The 17,848-nt window shown below is 47.9% G+C and overlaps 1 protein-coding gene across 2 annotated transcripts in view; it reads right to left on the minus strand.

The window, feature by feature from the left end:
* Abcc4 (ATP binding cassette subfamily C member 4) overlaps nt 1–17,848 on the minus strand; it is a 214,724-nt gene that overhangs the window by 162,201 nt on the left and 34,675 nt on the right. Inside the window, exons 2-4 of one of the 2 annotated variants that reach the window (XM_027393941.2) lie at nt 15,357–15,467; nt 14,746–14,866; nt 2,302–2,526 (exon numbers count right to left, since the gene is read on the minus strand). In XM_027393941.2, coding sequence (XP_027249742.1) covers nt 2,302–2,526; nt 14,746–14,866; nt 15,357–15,467 — 457 coding nt within the window. The remainder of the gene's footprint in view (nt 1–2,301; nt 2,527–14,745; nt 14,867–15,356; nt 15,468–17,848) is intronic. The other variant, XM_027393942.2, reaches the window with a different exon arrangement.

A 17,848-nucleotide genomic window follows, 5' to 3' on the forward strand; every position in this document is an offset into this window, starting at 1 on the left:
TTGCTCCTCCTCGGCATGCCTCCTGCACCAGGCCAACAGGAGGAAATTCACCTCTCCCACGTTCCTAGCGTTTCAGGCTAAGTCTTTGGTTTGACCCCAGAAACTCTGGGCTTCACAGAGATACTTCCGGAATAACTGTACCAACAAATTAATACCTTCGGGAGGTGTTTACTTACAGTTCAGGTAAGCAAAGCTACCAAGCTGGATCAGATTTCCCGGAGGCCAGTTCCAAAGTGTTGACAGAGGAAAGAGGAAGAAAAACAGGTGAACTCACTTGCACAAGGGCTCTGATGACCGGGACTGGCAGCTCACACCTGACTGGTGTGATTAGCTGTCTGCAGTACAGTGGTAATGAAAACTCCTAAGCATTTACGAACTAAGCGGCAGCTAGGAAGATTAAAATCTGGACAACTTAGAGAGAAATTTCAATATTCTCCTGCGTGCTAGAAGCGTTTGCCACAGACATCATGATGACGATGACGGTGAAGATAAAGAACCCTTGATCAGACCCCACAGACATTACTGCCATTTCCACACTGAAGACCAAGAAAACACTGTATTTGTTAGAGCCTAAAATAGATGCTGAGATGCCAGGCCCCCACAAACCACACAACCCCAAGATTAATGAAACCACTCGAAGGAAGACGTGTGGAGGATACTCTGTATTTGCTGAACAAAATCCATGGAAGTTCTAGACAAACCAAAAGGAAGTAAATGATGGGGCAGTTTCCACCATTTGATGTTATCTCCAAATGGCAACTCAACTAAAAAACAATGAGAATGGCCAGAGAAAAGTCTCAGCAATTAAGAACACTCGTTGCTCTTGCAGAGGATGTGAGTCTTTAGGCAGTTATCAGGCAGTAGGTACCATTCACATGCCGTGTGAGTGTGTGTGTGTGTGTGTGTGTGTGTGTGTGTGTGTGTGTGTGTGTGTGTGTACATACAGGGAAAACACATAAAATAAAATAAATAAATGAAAGTAAAAGAACAGGAAAGCCAGGGAGCACGGTAGATGGGTGTGTGGTGCTCCTGACACCCACCTGCCCTCCTGGTGGCTGCTGCTTCCTAGTGACATCTTCATAACTGTTACAGTCAGGGAAAACCAGGATGAATATGGCGTCCCCAACACAAAAGGTGCTGAGCACATCACACCAGTTCTTATCATTCAACTTCAGTAGGAGCAAGATAAAACACACTTAAGAGTCCCAACAGGCCACATGGAAACTAAAGTTTTCTCCAAAATCACTTTTTCTAAGTTTAAAATAAATGTGTTACACTAAGACACACAACTGTAATATGCCCTGTATTTAGTATGGGTTTGGCTTTTATTTATTTCCCTTTACCTTCACAAAACTAGATCAAATATAATTAAACAGTTGGTGTAAAAATACCCCTTCCTTTCTCAGAGACTCTTTTCTCCCAGATTTAATACTGAAAACCCTGTTGCCCTGACAGGGGGTGTCCTTCTGTATATATATATATATATATATATGTTTCTCTTATTAGTTAATAAATAAAACACTGATTGGCCAGTAGAGGCAGGAAGATAGGTGGGGTTAGGAGACAAAGAGAATGCTGGGGACAGAGGCAGAGAGGCACCGCAAGGAGACCCCGGGAAGATAGGATGAGCCAGGCGTTCTCCAGTAAGATAAGGCCATGTAGAAATTAATAGATTAGTAGTTATGGGTTAATAATTAAGAGATAGCTAGCCAGTAAGAAGTCCTAGTCATTGGACAACAGTTTTATAATAAATACAGCATCCATGTGTTTATTTGGGGCTGAAGGGCAGTGGCACCTGGGAGGGCCTATGGGCCATAACAACCAGTTGACCAATCAACACAGGGCAGGTCGTCCAACATAGCCCTGTTGCAATGAAGACTTCAGTGAAGAACACCAAAAAACTTTCCATAAATACAGCCATGAGCTTTAGCCTTGGAAGCACTGAGAATCAATTCTTCGTTTATGTTTTTTAAGCAAAACTCTCTATGAGTGCAATAGCTTGCCTGGTATTACAAGCAGCCAGCACCTCATCAAGAGGAAACTTTTCATGTTCTACTGGGAACATTTGTAGAATAAATAATAAAAAGAATAATAAATTTTTATACCCCAAGCCAAACAGCAAGCTTCTCTAGTGAGGTTTGAATTGTTTGTTTTATGACCAGGTCTAGTCAGGCAGCCCTAGGGGGCCAAGAACACAGGTATACACCACAACACCCAATTTATTTACAGGATTCTAATTCACAGGACGCATTCCCAGAATGCTTTCTGGAGCGCACGCTTTGCCAAGTCAGCATCACTTACCTTGCGGTAGATCATGTGGCACATGGCGACCCTAAGCCTCATCCCGGCACACTGCACGTGATAGAAATACAAGTGATGCAATATGGCCAGGACAAGCGTGCACACCGACAGCACCGAGGCGTAGCCGTAGGCTGTGTGCAAAGCCACAGAGTTGTTGGGGTCATACTTTTCAAAATACTCAATAATTTTCCCTAAAAATATGGGCTGGACTACCCTGGTGCTTTCCTGAAAGAAAACAAAAACAAAAACATTCATTACAAATACAAACCACAAAAAAATAAAAATAAAAAATACAAACCACACCATTAAGGGACCACCACCCCACCCCACCCCACACCCCATTTTAGCAGCCATGACAGGCTAACACGTACTGGCCTGACCTTGCCCCTTCTGTCCTGGTCACTAGGAGGTGAGATGCCCTCCTTGTGGCAAGGAACCAATCAGAAGTTAGCTGGCAGGGCTATGCTTTACAGCTCTGGGTGTGCTTTACAGTGCACAGCAGTGACGTGCAGAGCATAGCCAGAGCATAGCAACCGCCCTGGGAGGGCCTATGGGCCATAACAACCAGTTGACCAATCAACACAGGGCAGGTCGTCCAAGCCTAGGAGCGCACCAATTCTGAGACTATTGCATACCCCTAGACACTCCCCTTACGCTGCCCTATAAGACCCCGTCTCATGGTTTCTAGGGGTCTTTCTCCAGCAATCCACCACGGTGGATGGACGAAAGGGCCCGAGCTAATGGGGTAAGCTCGTTAAACTGAAATAACAGACTCTTTGCTTTTGCACCAAAATGGGCCTCTTGGTGATTTGGGGGTTTCAGAATTTGGGCACAATAGGCAATTTTTCTCAACACAAGCTTTACATCTATACGTCCCTCACCCCTGACGTAAGGGAAAGAAAATTGCTTCTATCTATCATTATAAGAGCAAATCAGTATTCTAACCTGAACTCAAAATCACAAGCTCAAAGGCAATAACACAATAGTACACTGTGACTAGTTCCCAAGGATGCTCAATACATGCTAGAATCAGCTTTGAAAAAAAAAAATATCTGGCAGGCTGACAAATAAATCCTGGCTGAAAATGAATAAGAAAAAAAAACCATAGTGGCCAAAGAGGGAAAGGGCTTGTTATTTGCTTAAATACAGGCATGTCAGCTCTTGATCCACCCTGCTTCCTATGACCTCTCAATGTCCCGCCCAGCCTAACAGGAAGTGAAGGTGTGGTCCACTCACAAAAGGCCCACTCACGCCACCTCTTCCTGCTGTTCCAGCCTTAGCAGCTAAGATATTTGGGAAAACAGGACAAAAAGAGAACGCCCCAACCTTCTCAGCTCAGGCTCTGCCTGTCATTGCACCCCAGCCCTTCTACCGTGCCTCTAAAAAAGGTGCAGGGCTTGCAAGGTTCCCAGGGAGACGGGTGTCATGTGTCTCTACCCCCTAGACACTGAAGTGTGCCCGGGTGACTGCTACCCCCACTGAGTCAGCCTGGGCTAAAAACTAACAGCACCAGTGGTTTTCTACCAGTCTTAAAGCACTAGGATTTGACTATAAATCAAGATTAATAACCATCTGTTCTCTAAGACAAAAGTCAAAATCCTATACCAATGAGGTGAGAGGCTGGGGGGGGGGGTAGTCACTTTCTGTCCAGCACGGAAGAAATGGAGCCCTCAGTGCACAACAAGTATTTTCCTGACTCACAGGCCACTGGCTCCCCTTAACCCACTTCCTCCCTGCAAATCTGCACAGTCCCCTCCCCCAGGAAAAAAAAAAAAAAAACCAAACACTCACTGCAAATCAAAGTCACCAAAAGTAAACACGTAGGCCCATGCCACTTCCTCCTCCTCAAGGATGAAAAGGCAGGCTGGGAACTCTGTCAAACACTTGACTTTGAACCACTTTCCCTTCTAAATAACATAGATATGCAAACAGCTGACTATTTTCCATCCTTGGGACCTTGGGAAGGGGGGGATCCTAATCCATACACAATAGGGAAAGAAAAAGAGAATAAGAGAAACAAAAACCTAAAACGTCTTCCCAACGAGCTGGTCCCCAGTCAGCACATTTACAGGGGATGCCTCAGTTTCTCAAATGACACCAAATCTCACACACTGTATACACACACACACACACACACACACACACACACACACACCCTTCCACAAGGTCATGGGAGTTCTGTGTATTACACAGAAGGACAGTCTACTCAATAAAAGCCTGACAGTCAAGGTCATCTCCAAGGCTCCTCATCACCTCCACCCCCAATCACATCTTTCAAGAAGCACAGAGAATCAATTCCAGAGTACCTGACAACATAATCTCAATGGCTGTGTAGCATTTACTACCATGAAACCCCAGGGTTTACCCTGAGAATCAAGGAGGCCAGGCTGTTCCTATCGGGGACCCAGGCCCTAGGACCAGCCAGGACAGCTGGGTCCACAGCGCACCAACCTGGGCCCTCCACTGAGAGCCCAGGAGCAACTCATACCGATTCAAATTTGCCTGATAATCTGAATGAAGTCATGGAGTTATTGTCGCCTCCTCCCAATTCTGACACTCACAAGGAGTGAGTTTGACAGGGAAAACAGTGAAAGACTTGGCAAACACAACAAAAGAAGTAACCAAGGAAAGCCAGGCCTCCCCGGTTGCTGAAGCACCTGTGTGTCCCAGCTGCGACATGACGTCTAACAATCCGTTTAAGTCTCTGGGCTTTTTCTTAATGGGTAACATATTTCCCTCCTCCTATAGACCAGCCCTCACCTAGGTAGAAACAATGAAGCAGCTACAAAAATACTTATGAGCAAGTTTTTAACTGAACAGAATTAAGCTTTCTGGGAACCGGGGAGGGAAGGTGATTCAGAAGTGGAGCTGGCCTGAACTACATGGAAGGGCCTGTCTGTCTTCAAAAACAGAAACCTACCTTCGTCTTAGACCCATTCTGTGCCCCACCAAAGACGCTCCCTGCGCTTTCCTGCCCTTTGTAGCCTCCGAATTCTCAACTGAAATCTCATGGAACTATCAGAGTGCAAGAGGAACCCTCAAAGCCCCAGCACCCAAAGTTCTACAGATGTTGTCCAACCTTCAGGCTTGGTCCACAAAGTTCAGTCAGAACCACACAGTCCAGTTTCCCAGTCCTCCCACCCCCACTAAAAAGAAAGGGAAAAAAATCACACATACAAAAAGCAGATGTTGTAAGTAAGTCAATGATTTTATGTTGGCACAGCTATGAGGCACAGCGGTAATAGGTCCTGTGTCCCAGCCTCCGAGCCCTTGAAGGCAGCTTTTCTCAGTGGAGATTTGGTATCGCCCTCCGAGTCTCGGCACTTGGGCATACTGCTTTGTTCTTACTGCAGAGCTTGATGGGACATTGTCCCCGCATGCTCTCTTAGGATCCAAAACACTTCCTGTCCAGCTTTGCAGACCCTCATCTGTGTGATGGAAACAGCATAGGAAACTGAAAACGCTGAGAAAATCAGGCTGCAGTGAGACCGCCAAGCAGCGATGAGTGAGCTGTGGGGGGAGCGGCGGCGGGGCCAGGAGACTTTAGAAAGGAGGGGCAAGGGACATGGGTTAAGTGGAGAAGACGGTGATGACGAACACAGAGGATCTGGGGACCGCATCGCCACCAAGGTCTCAGAGAAGATGACTGCACCGGGAGACCACAGAGGGGGTGCAAACATTCGTGGATGTGTGTGATCCACTTATGCCCAGATTCAGATTCCAGCGACAAAGTGTGTGGGGCCTGAGCTCTCCTACCAAAGGAGGTTCCTGAAGGCAGAAACCGTCCCAGGTGAACATCACCATTGTTGACTGAGTCTTAGGGCACATTGGACATGCTGTGTGGAAATTGCAAGGCCTTAGTTTGTTTCTATCAGGAATACTTCCATACAGTGGGCGTCAACACAAGAGTACACAGGAACCCAGAACCTACAAGTTTCAAAACCACAGAACAAAAGCTCTGGAGCTCAACACAGCAGGGGAGAATCAGGGCACAGAAACACTGTGTTCACCAAAGGGAAAGATGATTCATCACTGGCTTTTAAAGTGACCTCCAGCCATCAAGATGGCTCAGCCGGACATGCAAGCATGGTGACCCGAGTTTGATCCCTGGAACCCATGGGAGAAGGAGAGAACTGACTGCCAAACTTGTTCTCTGACCGACCTACACACACACACACACACACACACACACACACACTCATGCCCACACACTCACAAACACTGATAAATAAATATTTAAAAGGACTTAACTGAAATACAACCATCTCTTAAAGGAGTGTGGGAAGGCAGCAGAGAAGACAAGAGCAGCTTTCTTTAAAGATTATCTCTTTTTCTGGGCCAACAAAAAGCTCCTGAGTCCCAGTGGGGAATGCCAAAGGACCACTCACAGTCTGAAAACTAATTTAGAAGACAAGAAGTTAAGAAAGTTTCTTGAGTTTTCCACGCATACTACACCTTAGGGTAACTGGAAGGCTATCCAGGGGGGAAGCCTTCAGATTGGGGGAAGATTACAGACAGCAAAGGAGGTGGGAAAATAACTGCCACCATTTTGAAGCCATCTCCCCTTAACCATGAACATCTTCTAACAGTGCACTCGCGAGAGCGCACACACACACACACACACACACACACACCATACACACACCATACACACACCATACACACACACACACACACACACCATACACACACACACACACACACACCATACACACACACACCATACACACACACACACCATACACACACACACCATACACACACACACCATACACACACACACACACGCACGCACGCGCACACACACACCATACACGCACACACACCATACACACACACACACCATACACACACACACACACCATACACGCACACACACACCATACACGCACACACACCATACACACACACACACACACACACACACACACCACACACACACACACCATACACACACACACCATACACACACCATACACACACCATACACACACACACACACACACCATACACACACACACACACCATACACACACACCATACACACACACACACCATACACACACACACACCATACACACACACACACACACACACACGCACACACACACACCACACACACACACACCATACACACACACACACACACACACACGCACGCACGCACGCGCACACACACACCATACACGCACACACACACCATACACACACACACACCATACACACACACACACACCATACACGCACACACACACCATACACGCACACACACCATACACACACACACACACACACACACGCACGCACGCACGCGCACACACACACCATACACGCACGCACACACCATACACACACACACCATACACACACACACACCATACACGCACACACACACCATACACACACACACACACACACACACACACCACACACACACACACACACCATACACACACACACACCATACACACACACACACATACACACACACACACACACACACACACACACACACACACACACACACACACACACACACACCACACACACACACACACACACACACACACACACACACACACACACGAACGCACGCACGCACGCACGCACGCACGCACGCACACGGGAAAACAGCAAGCACACACTAGGTCCCCTGTAGTGATGGCAGGTCCCCGGCGAGTGGGGCGGAGTCAGACACACTTCTTATCTACAACTCCTGCTGCCAGGAGAACATGTTCCGTGACTCAGGAGGAGAATGCCATCAGGCCAAGCCAGACTGTGGGAACTGCTGCTAAACAAGCAGCTCGGTGTTTTCAGTTACAAAAACAACACAGCAAAGGTAACTGTAGAGTGAAGGACAGCCAGGGAAACAGAAAAGAACAAAACCACCTAAGTCAACACTGTGCATGTCATGGGACTACCAGTCCACAGCACAGCGGAAATGAGGTGCTGCAGAATTGGGCTGCCAGTGAAGAGCACACACCACTCTTGCAGAAGGTCTGAGTTCGAATTCCCACACAAAAGCTGGGTGGTTCACAGCCACCTACAATGCCTAAGCCCTCTGCTGATGCCTGCTGGTACTGTTCTCATGTTACACATAATTACAAGAAAGGATGGATGGATGGATGGATGGGTGGATGGATGGATGGATGGATGGATGGGTGGATGGATGGATGGATGGCAGCTACATTGGTGCCTGTACTGATAATCCCAACTATCTTAGCTGAGCTAAGGCTGGAAGAACACCTTGAGCCCAAAAGCCCTAGTTGGCAATATAGTATTCAAATTAATCAATAAAATGTAGGTTAAAAAAAACAAAGGTGTGAAAAGAGCCCTGGCAAGACACACTGAGGATATTAAAGTCTTGTTAATGTGTCTGTGGAACAGTATAACTCTCCAGAGAAAAGCCCAGCTGCTAAAGGCACAGACTGAAACATCCTGAGATAAATGAGGTGATATGTGGGAACAGCTTCAAAATGGAGTGAGCAGGGTTCTGGACGACTCAAGCCTCAACATGAGCTGCTAAAACACTGAAGTGTAGCTCAGAGGCAAACAGAGGCTCCTGGTTCTGGTTTATTTTTGTGTTTCCAGAGTGTTCTTACAACTCTATGGATGAACATGTCCCCCAAAACTTGGCCCTGGTGGCAAGCGGCTAAGCAAGGAGTACCACAGTGGGGACACACAAACTCCTCCTCCTAATGTTCCTCCAAGGGTGCCAGGGGAGTACAGGGGAGGGGATGGACATCGGACATAACACATTTGCTGTAAAGTCAGATCTGCCACAGTCCCACTGCGTTGTGTGCTATATATACCCTCTACAGCTTAGGTAGTCTGCCCTGTCCACGTCAGAAGCGACCTGGGGATGACCAGATAATGCCACAGTGGGGTGAGTTGTGACTGCTTTCTTTAGATCACAGGGAGGAAGACCCTGGCAATGCTCAATGCTCTGGGTTCCGCCCTTGCACAGAATGTTAGAAAATTAAATTAAAGGGCACGAGAAAAGGCTATGATGAGTGGCTAAGACATTAGCTCTCACGACAGCTTCACGGACAGCTTCTGAAACCCCGCTGCTGACAGACAGCCATGGCAGAATACGCAGTCTTGAGTAGAGCTGTTTGTGAAAGCCAAGTGTCCCTGGGAGTTGCATGGAGAGCCCCATTTGGGGACAGTTGGCTTTAGCTGCTGGTCTCCGTCTCCCGCCATTACAAATACAATCTTTTTCCAGAGAAGCAATTGATCCTCTGACTTCTTTAAAGAAAATACTTAAAAGCATTTTCCTTTGTTTCTCACTCAGAGTCATCATGGTCAACATTAAAACAAACAAACAAACTAACTAATGGAGACTGCCCAAGAATCCACAGGGTACACACAACCCAACACTCCGGGTTTTATTCAAGACTTGCCCCACCTGTCCCTGCCTGAGCCACCCTCCCCATGGTGTCCATTCCTTGGCCTCCTAGGATGAGCTGACTGACTGTGAGAGGCACTTAGAACAAAGAACTGTGAAACCCAAAGGGCCAGGGCACCCCCCAGGGATCAGCCCTGAGTAAAGGCACAGAAGATGTCACCATAGAACTGACTGTTGACCCCTGACCTTGGGCTACCTCTATGGCAGTCTCCAATAACGCCTACAGCCTCCACCTGTACCACAGACAATCAAGTCAACAGTACCCAACCCCGTCTCCAAAGGATCCAATGCCCTCTTCTGGCCTCTGTGGGTACTACATGCATACAGTACACACACACACACACACACAGAGAGAGAGAGAGAGAGAGAGAGAGAGAGAGAGAGAGAGAGAGAGAGAGAGAGAGAGAGAGAGAAAGAGAGACGTACGTGCACAGGCAAAACACTCACACAAATAAAATGAAAGTAAAACTCTGAAAGAAAACAGTCCTGGCCAAAGGCCAAGTCACCACATGAGGCTGCCAGCCTACAGTGGCCCTTCTTGCCAAAGATCAAGAGAACAAGACTTAGCCAACCCCTGCCAGGCCTTGCCTGTGACAGGCACTACAAATAGGAGAATCCACTGAGGCTCCCACAGACAAGAAATCTCACCGTTCAAACCCCAGGCCTGGAAGGACTGAGGAGGCGGCCTGCAAAGACTCTCCCACCACGCTCTTTACTGTGAGGGCTTCGGGTGTGTGGAAACACATTTCTGTCCCCATGGTGTTTCCGTGGAGGTGCACCCGGGGGGCAGACACGCTGGAAACTCACTGTCTGCTCTGAGCTGGCCTTTACTGGTCTGTAAGAGTGTGTCTTCAGTGGCTATCATACTTGATTCTCCAAACATTACAGTCAGTCCTCAGTTCTCACAAGACGAGGTGTGGCAATACTGAGAAATCACAATGCAAGGCTTCTCCTGCAACTAGCATCATGCTGCCTCTCTGTGGTGGTGCCCCTATCAACCCTCGAGGAAGGCCCTGCTCATGTGGGTGGGTCACACAGCTTAGGTGTCAACACAGGTGGACACAGGTCCCAGAGGAGTTTCTCGTGCTTTTGAGTCACCAAAAAATACACCTGTTTTGTATAAAGTGCCACACTGAGTTCATCCGTCTACTGTATAAAGCTCACAGAGCAATGAACAACACAGAGATCACAAAACAAAACAAAACAAAACAAAAAACAACTCATAAAATCAACTACTAAACCCTCACCTCATCTGGCTCAGGAACGAGCCACGAGGATGGAAACCTGATGGTTCACAGTGACTGCCAATCCTCCTGGACACAGAATTACCCAGGAGATACACTTCAGGGCATGCCTCTGAGGGGAGACCCACCCTGAATGTGGGTAACAACACTCTATGGACTACGGACCTGGGCTGAGTAAGGAGAAGACAGAACACTGGCATTCAGCACTCTGCTTCCTGGCTATGGATGCAATATGACCATCGCTTCCTGTGGCAGCCAACAAGCTCTCCTGCCCTGACGGGCTATGTGCTCTTCAAACCGTGAGCCCCAGCAAGCACTTCCTTAAGTTGCTTTTGCCAAGTACAGAATCACAGCCAAGAGTGAAGGAACACACACAAAAATCATAAAACATCATCTGAAGGCAATTTCTTCCTGTGTTTGCGACAAGGTTTCACTAGCCCAGCCAACCTGAACCTTCCCTCGTCTTGCTTAACCTCCCACCTATTTGAGAAATAGGCATGTGCCACCACACCCATGGGGACATGAATTCTTGAAGTGTCTGTTGATCCTTACTAACTTCCCAGTAAGAAATTATTTCTGACTCCTCCAAATCATCAGCATCAATGGGCCAGTCTGTGAAAACCAAAGTATTTTCACTGGATTGCATGCTTCTTTTGAGTGACAGGAGTAAAACAAAAAAAAAAAAAGAAATCCCAAAAGTTTTCCTAGCGGAACCCAAGTGACTCATAGCTCCCCAGATTTCAGTGCCTTGGACGGTCACAGCAGAGAATGGCAGTTTATGCTGAAGAGGATGTGGAGAAAGGGGAGCACTCCTCCACTGCTGGTGGGAGTGCCAACTTGTACAGCCACTTTGGAAATCAGTATGGAGACTCCTCAAGAAAATGGGAATGAGTCTACCACAAGATCCAGCAATTCCACTCCTAGACATATACCCAAAAGAAACACATTCATACAACAAGGACATCTGTTCAGCAATGTTCATAGCAGCATTATTTGTAATAGCCAGAAACTGGAAGCAGCCTAGATGCCCCTCAACTGAAGAATGGATAGAGAAAATGTGGTACATTTACACAATGGAGTACTACTCAGTGGAAAAAAAAAATTGAAACCTTGAAATTTGCAGGAAAATGGATGGAACTAGAAGAAACCATTCTGAGTGAGGTAACCCAATCACAAAAAGACAATCATGATATGTACTCACTCATATGTGGATTTTAGACATAGAGTAAGGATTACCAGCCTACAATCCACACTGCCAGAGAAGCTAGGAAACAGGGAGGACCCTAAGAGAGACATACATGGTCCCCTGGAGAAGGGGAAAGGGTCACGATCCCCTGGGCAAAATGAGAGCATGGGAAGAGGGGGGAGGGAGCTATGAGAATGAGAAGGGGAGAAGAGGAGGGGTGAGGAGGACATGAGGGAGCAGGAAGATTTAGTCAGGGGAAGAAGAATAGAAGAAAGGCTATGTGATAGGCAGGGTGTTAGTTGGGGGTTGTTAGGGGAGGAGGGGAGGGAGAGGGAACTGGGATTGACATGTAAAACAATCTTGTTTCTAATTCAAATTAAAAAATGATTTAAAAAATTAAAAAAAAGAAAAAAAAACAAAATCAGTGTGAGCCACTGCATTCGGTCAGTGCATCCATCAAAGGAATCGGGCAGTCTCGTCCAGTATCAGACCATAAACCAACAAGACAGCGCTCTAAAGGCGTACAATGGAAAAGTTCTAATGGGGAAAGCACTGCTTTAACAGAGGGTGTGGAATGTGGGTGTGTGAGGCAGCCCAACCTCAGGTTCAGGACTCCAGGTCCACCTGGACACCCTGCAACACGCTAACCGGCTAGTGACAGCCACTCTCCAGTACTGTGTGGAACTATCTGGCCCCAGGAGATGCTGCAACTTGGAACATATCCTAATTGACAAATGCATGTGCCACCACTGCTCCAAGGCCATCTTGGCACCATCATCCCAGGGCTAAAGTCAAGCAACAGCCACTTGAGATACTAAGGGCCAAGTTCATGACCTCAGACCAGCCCTAGTCCAGAAGGTTTGGGCTCATCTCAGAGCTCCTGAAATGGAAACTCAGCTCTGTCATTTACGTTTTAGGGTGACCCTGGGCATACAGTACTGACAACTTGGTACTTGGCGGGGTGGGGGGGGAGGGGGGTTGCTGATCACAAGTAAACCTCCCACATAACCAAATCCCTAAAAGGAATAAAATCAGCATCGTGTATAAAGGACTCAGACACAGTTCCAGGCAGGCTGCATTTCTCAAGAACCTTTTTTCATTACTGAACTGCCGGCACCCAGGTCAGGAGGCTCAAAACGACCTTGTAACTCCAGCAGACCTCTTCCCCTGGCCTCCTCAGACATCCCACTGCATGCGGCATAAACACACATATACATAATAAAAACACAAATAGTATTTCTCTCTTAAACACACCACCAAGGGGTCAAGCCACACAGCCAAGTTTTCAGGATGCCCTCCAACAAGCCACTGAGGAGCACGGGCCCTGTCGCCTAGGCAGGAGACTGTCTTACTGGACAGTCCTGGAGAGTCTCACAGCCTTTCCATCTATGGTTTATCAGGGAATGACCACTTGTAGCCACTCTGCAATCCCAGGCTACCAAAACTCAACCTTAGAGCAGCAATCTGTTCCACAGCAAGAAGAGAAGCCCAGGGTGAGTGGCACAGGAGGTCACTAGAGTTCAAGCGGCACCAAGGCCCAGAGCAGGTACAGTTCTCCATGTGCAGCCACTGGGAGGGGGTGAGTAACTCCTGGCCTCTGGGGCACCAGGTCTAGCCGAGGCACATGGCACCAAGTCTTATTTACCTGGGTGGGGAGAGTTGACAATACCATCCCAGGAAAGCATTTATGGGACTTGGCATGGTGAACTTAACAATTACTTGTTGGGCACGGTTATTCTGGGCTCTGGTCCAAATGCACTTCTTCCAAACCACAGGACATGTCTCCTCAAGTGTGATCAAAGGTGACTCTGTGCGTGTACAGCACCGACCGAACACCAGCATTCACAGTGTGCTACGGAATGCTGCCGGCTTCCTGTGACACTGGTCTGTCAACGTTTCTAAAAATGTATCGTGTGCATGTGCGTGCGTGTGTGTGTGTGTGTGTGTGTGTGTGCGTGCGTGCGTGCGCGTGCGTGTGTGTGTATGTATGTGCGTGTGTGTGTGTGTGTGTGTATGTGTGTGTATGTGTGTGTGTGTGTGTGTGTATGTATGTGCGTGTGTGTGTGTATGTGTGTGTATGTGCGTGTGTGTGTGTGTGTGTGTGTGTGTATGTGCGTGTGTGTGCGCGCGTGCGTGCGTGCGTGCGTGCGTGTGTGTGTGTGCGTGTGTGTGTGTGTGCACACGTGCACGCACCTGAGTGTAATGTGTGTGCACTGTGTATATGCTAGAGCCCACAGAAGTGAGAAGACGGTGTGGGATTCCTTTGAACTGGACGTGGGGATGGTTGTGAGCCACCATGTGGGTGCTGGGAACTGAATCTCCCATCTCTGCAAGAGCAGTAAATGCTGTTAGCTGCTGAGCCGTGACACTGGATTTTAATACTTAGAAGAAACAGTAACATCCTTCAATCACCTGAGCATCTCCCGCCCCAAAGACACACAGTAATGAACTTCATCACGCCTCTTCCCTGAGCTCAACACACTTTCAAAACACATCTGGCCTCTCCTTCCCGCTGGTCTCCTCATTTCAACAATGACCACCAGTTAGCAGGTCTCCTCCTTGTCCACCCGCTCAGAAACAGGTGCCGGGATATAACAAATATTTACCTCTATTAAAGTAAAAATTCCCAGAACCACGTAGGATTTCCAGTAACACCTTATGATTGCCCTGGTTAAGGAAGGCTTCCGCGCGTCCTCCTTGGCTCTCAGAAGTTCTTTATCCCAGTACCTACAATAAGACAGAAGCTGAGTCAACAACACCATGCATGGCCATTGTGTAAAAGAGGGGCTGACAGGAGGCCAGACAAGTGTTTATGACAGGGTTATCCTGAGGATGCAGCACAAACACTGGCTAATTGTCCTGAGGGACCCAGAAAGATGTGTGAGGCAGACTTTGTTGCACCAGAAAAATGAGCCTCAAGGGGGAACATCTCAGGGAACAAGTTACTGCCGAGCTTTGCGGGATTACAGCATCCTCGGGAGCCAGAGAAGGCACCCGCTCTGGTGTAAACCACCCCCAGGCACGGAGGGCCTAAGGAGCAAGCTCCCCTCATCTACCAACGCAGGCTTTCTTTCCCCAGGACACTCAGTCAGGCTCAGCCAGGACAACCTGAGAGGAAGTGCACAATGCTGGGAGAATGAAGAAGCCCCAGCAAGGCGAAGGCCAAACCTACTGCAAGCCATAAGCGGCACTGCTCTTATGGCTTCGCACGGCTTACCCTTGCAGTTCCTCTCCAAGGTGCTTTGAGCGGTCTTCTGGAAGCACTGAGTACATGTCATCTTCCTCCAATCTCCGAGTATGACCGGTTTTAAACAAGGGGTTGAGCCACCTGTTAAAGAGTTAAAGGGATGACATATTCAGAACTGTATGCTTGTGTTTACGTAGACTCTCACCTTAGACCACACGCACATGGGCACACACTCACAGGCACGCGCGCGCGCGCGCGCGCACACACACACACACACACACACACACACACACACACACACACACACACAGAAGCACACACCACACATGCTTGCACCTGTAGCTCTACACAATGGGAGACCCTGGAGGCAGTGACACCCCAGCCAAGGAGAACACTCTGACATCCAAATAGCCACACCTTTAGTTCTTAACAGCATTCTCCCTTATAAACACAATAGCTCCTTAAAAATGGCTGATTACAAGGGGCAGAAAAGGCACTAGATAGACCATGAGTACTCAAGGGATATGAAGATATGGCCAAGGACAGAAAAGCTAGACAGAGGGTTCTACTGGACAAATCTGGAAGGGCTTGGAAATCCCAATTGGTAAGACTGGTAGTGCATTATAACCAATGAACAACACAAGAATCGAGAGTCCTTACTGAGACATAAGAGGGAGAGCTCCTACACAGAGGGCACAATACAGTGAGAAAATTACCAGTAGAGACTGGGGGTGTTGTTCAGTAGTGCTTGCCTAGCACGCACTGGGCCCTAAATTCAATCCTCAGTACGCCATCTTCACCCAAAAGGAAAAGAAAACTACCAAGAGAGGCTGAGAACTAACCCATGAAAACATGATGAGAAACGGGGTGTCCTAGTTAGCTTTAACTGCCAACCTGACACACCCCACAGTGACTGGAGAAAGGAGACTCAGTTAGAGGATGTCCCAAATCGGGCTGGACTGAGGGCATGTCTGTGAGGGGATTGTCTTGACTGACAGTTGATGTCTGCGGGTCGAGCCCACTTTGAGAAGTGCCGTTCTTTCAGTGGGTGGTCAGGGCTGTACAAGAAAGCTAAACAAAAGCAGCATTTCTCCATGGTTCCACCTTCACGTTCCTGCTTGAGTTCCCCACCTGACTTCCCTCAGTGATGGGCCGTGGTGACCTAGAAGTGGAAGCCAAATAATTCCTTTCCTCCTCTAAGTTGTCTTCTTTTTTCCCCCAGAGCATTTTATCACAGCAACAGAAAGAAAATTAGAACATGGGGTATTATTAATACAGCTTCTAATTATCTTTCTACAAATTAATTTTTAAAGGAAAAATAGTAAACTAAGCAGGACTCTCCCCACAAAAAAATCTCATTTAAATATTTTTATTCTTTTTACTAATAAAATCAAAGTAGTAACCATCCAGTAAGAATCATTTAAACAATAACACGCAGAAATAACTCAAGGGTGAGCGTGGCTTTTTTGATGTTGCAGGATAAGGACATTTCCAAGGCCAGACAATAATAACCTCCCGAAGCAGAGATCAGGTTCCTCTTGTTGACTGACTGATCGTTCTAGAACAGTCTGGACAAAAGCAGGGCAGGGGGGGTTGGGGGGGCTCCACGAATGTTGTTGATTCTGCAAGTCATCAGGGACACAATCCCAGAAACTGAGCCCTAAGCTTTGCCAACTCCGGTTGCTTGGTTCCTCCAAGGAATCTCAGTCTGGAAGCTAGGAAATAAGAGCCTTGTCTCAGAGCGAATACTGGGGACTCAGCCCCCTCCTTGGCCTCGGTCATCCCCCTGGACTTCTAGGAGCTCAGTTCCCGTGACCTGTCATTACACCTGCAGGTCTCAGTATCCTCCCTAAGATACACACCACTCAGTGAGATTTACCACTAACCAGACATGGAAACCTGCTTGGTCCTTCATTCTATAGTTATTCTAAACTCAGGTCCTTGGCACCCGAGCTGGCTGCTGACAGTGACCCGAGAAGCACTCTCTAGCGAGAAGCCTGAGTGTAGGAAACCCTCCAGCTTCAGAGTCTAGGTGTGGCTGCTTTCTGGATGTATGACCGCTATGCCACACATGCTCACTTGGTCTCCCTGTCTCCCTGCTCCTGGCCCCGAAGTCTCCCAGCCTGCAGCAAATGAAAGGACACCTGGAGACGCTGCGAGGACCCACTGTGGTATGGGGTGGCTGTGGACAATGACAACTTCCAAAAGACAAATTCAGCCACTATCGTGGTCTAACCATGCATCCAAGGGAGCCTGGCAGAGTCACTTCCACATCACGATTGATTTAGCCCTCCCTAGCCCCCCGTCCACAGGGACAGTCTGCCAGCTTTGTGGGAAAGCTTCAGAAGGCAGAAAAGGAATTATGTATCTGTCCCTCTTGGGCAACTCCATGTATGTCCTTCTAAAAAGCTTTGATAAATGAAATTACTGAATCAAGAAAAGGTCTTCCATCTTGGCTCTTGGCCAATGGCCTCTTCGGTGGACCTGTTTTTAGAGGGACTGTGTAGTCTGGGATGCCACTG

The sequence above is a fragment of the Cricetulus griseus genome (genome assembly GCF_003668045.3).
Source record: "Cricetulus griseus strain 17A/GY chromosome 1 unlocalized genomic scaffold, alternate assembly CriGri-PICRH-1.0 chr1_1, whole genome shotgun sequence".
Classification (NCBI taxonomy): Eukaryota; Metazoa; Chordata; class Mammalia; order Rodentia; family Cricetidae; genus Cricetulus; species Cricetulus griseus.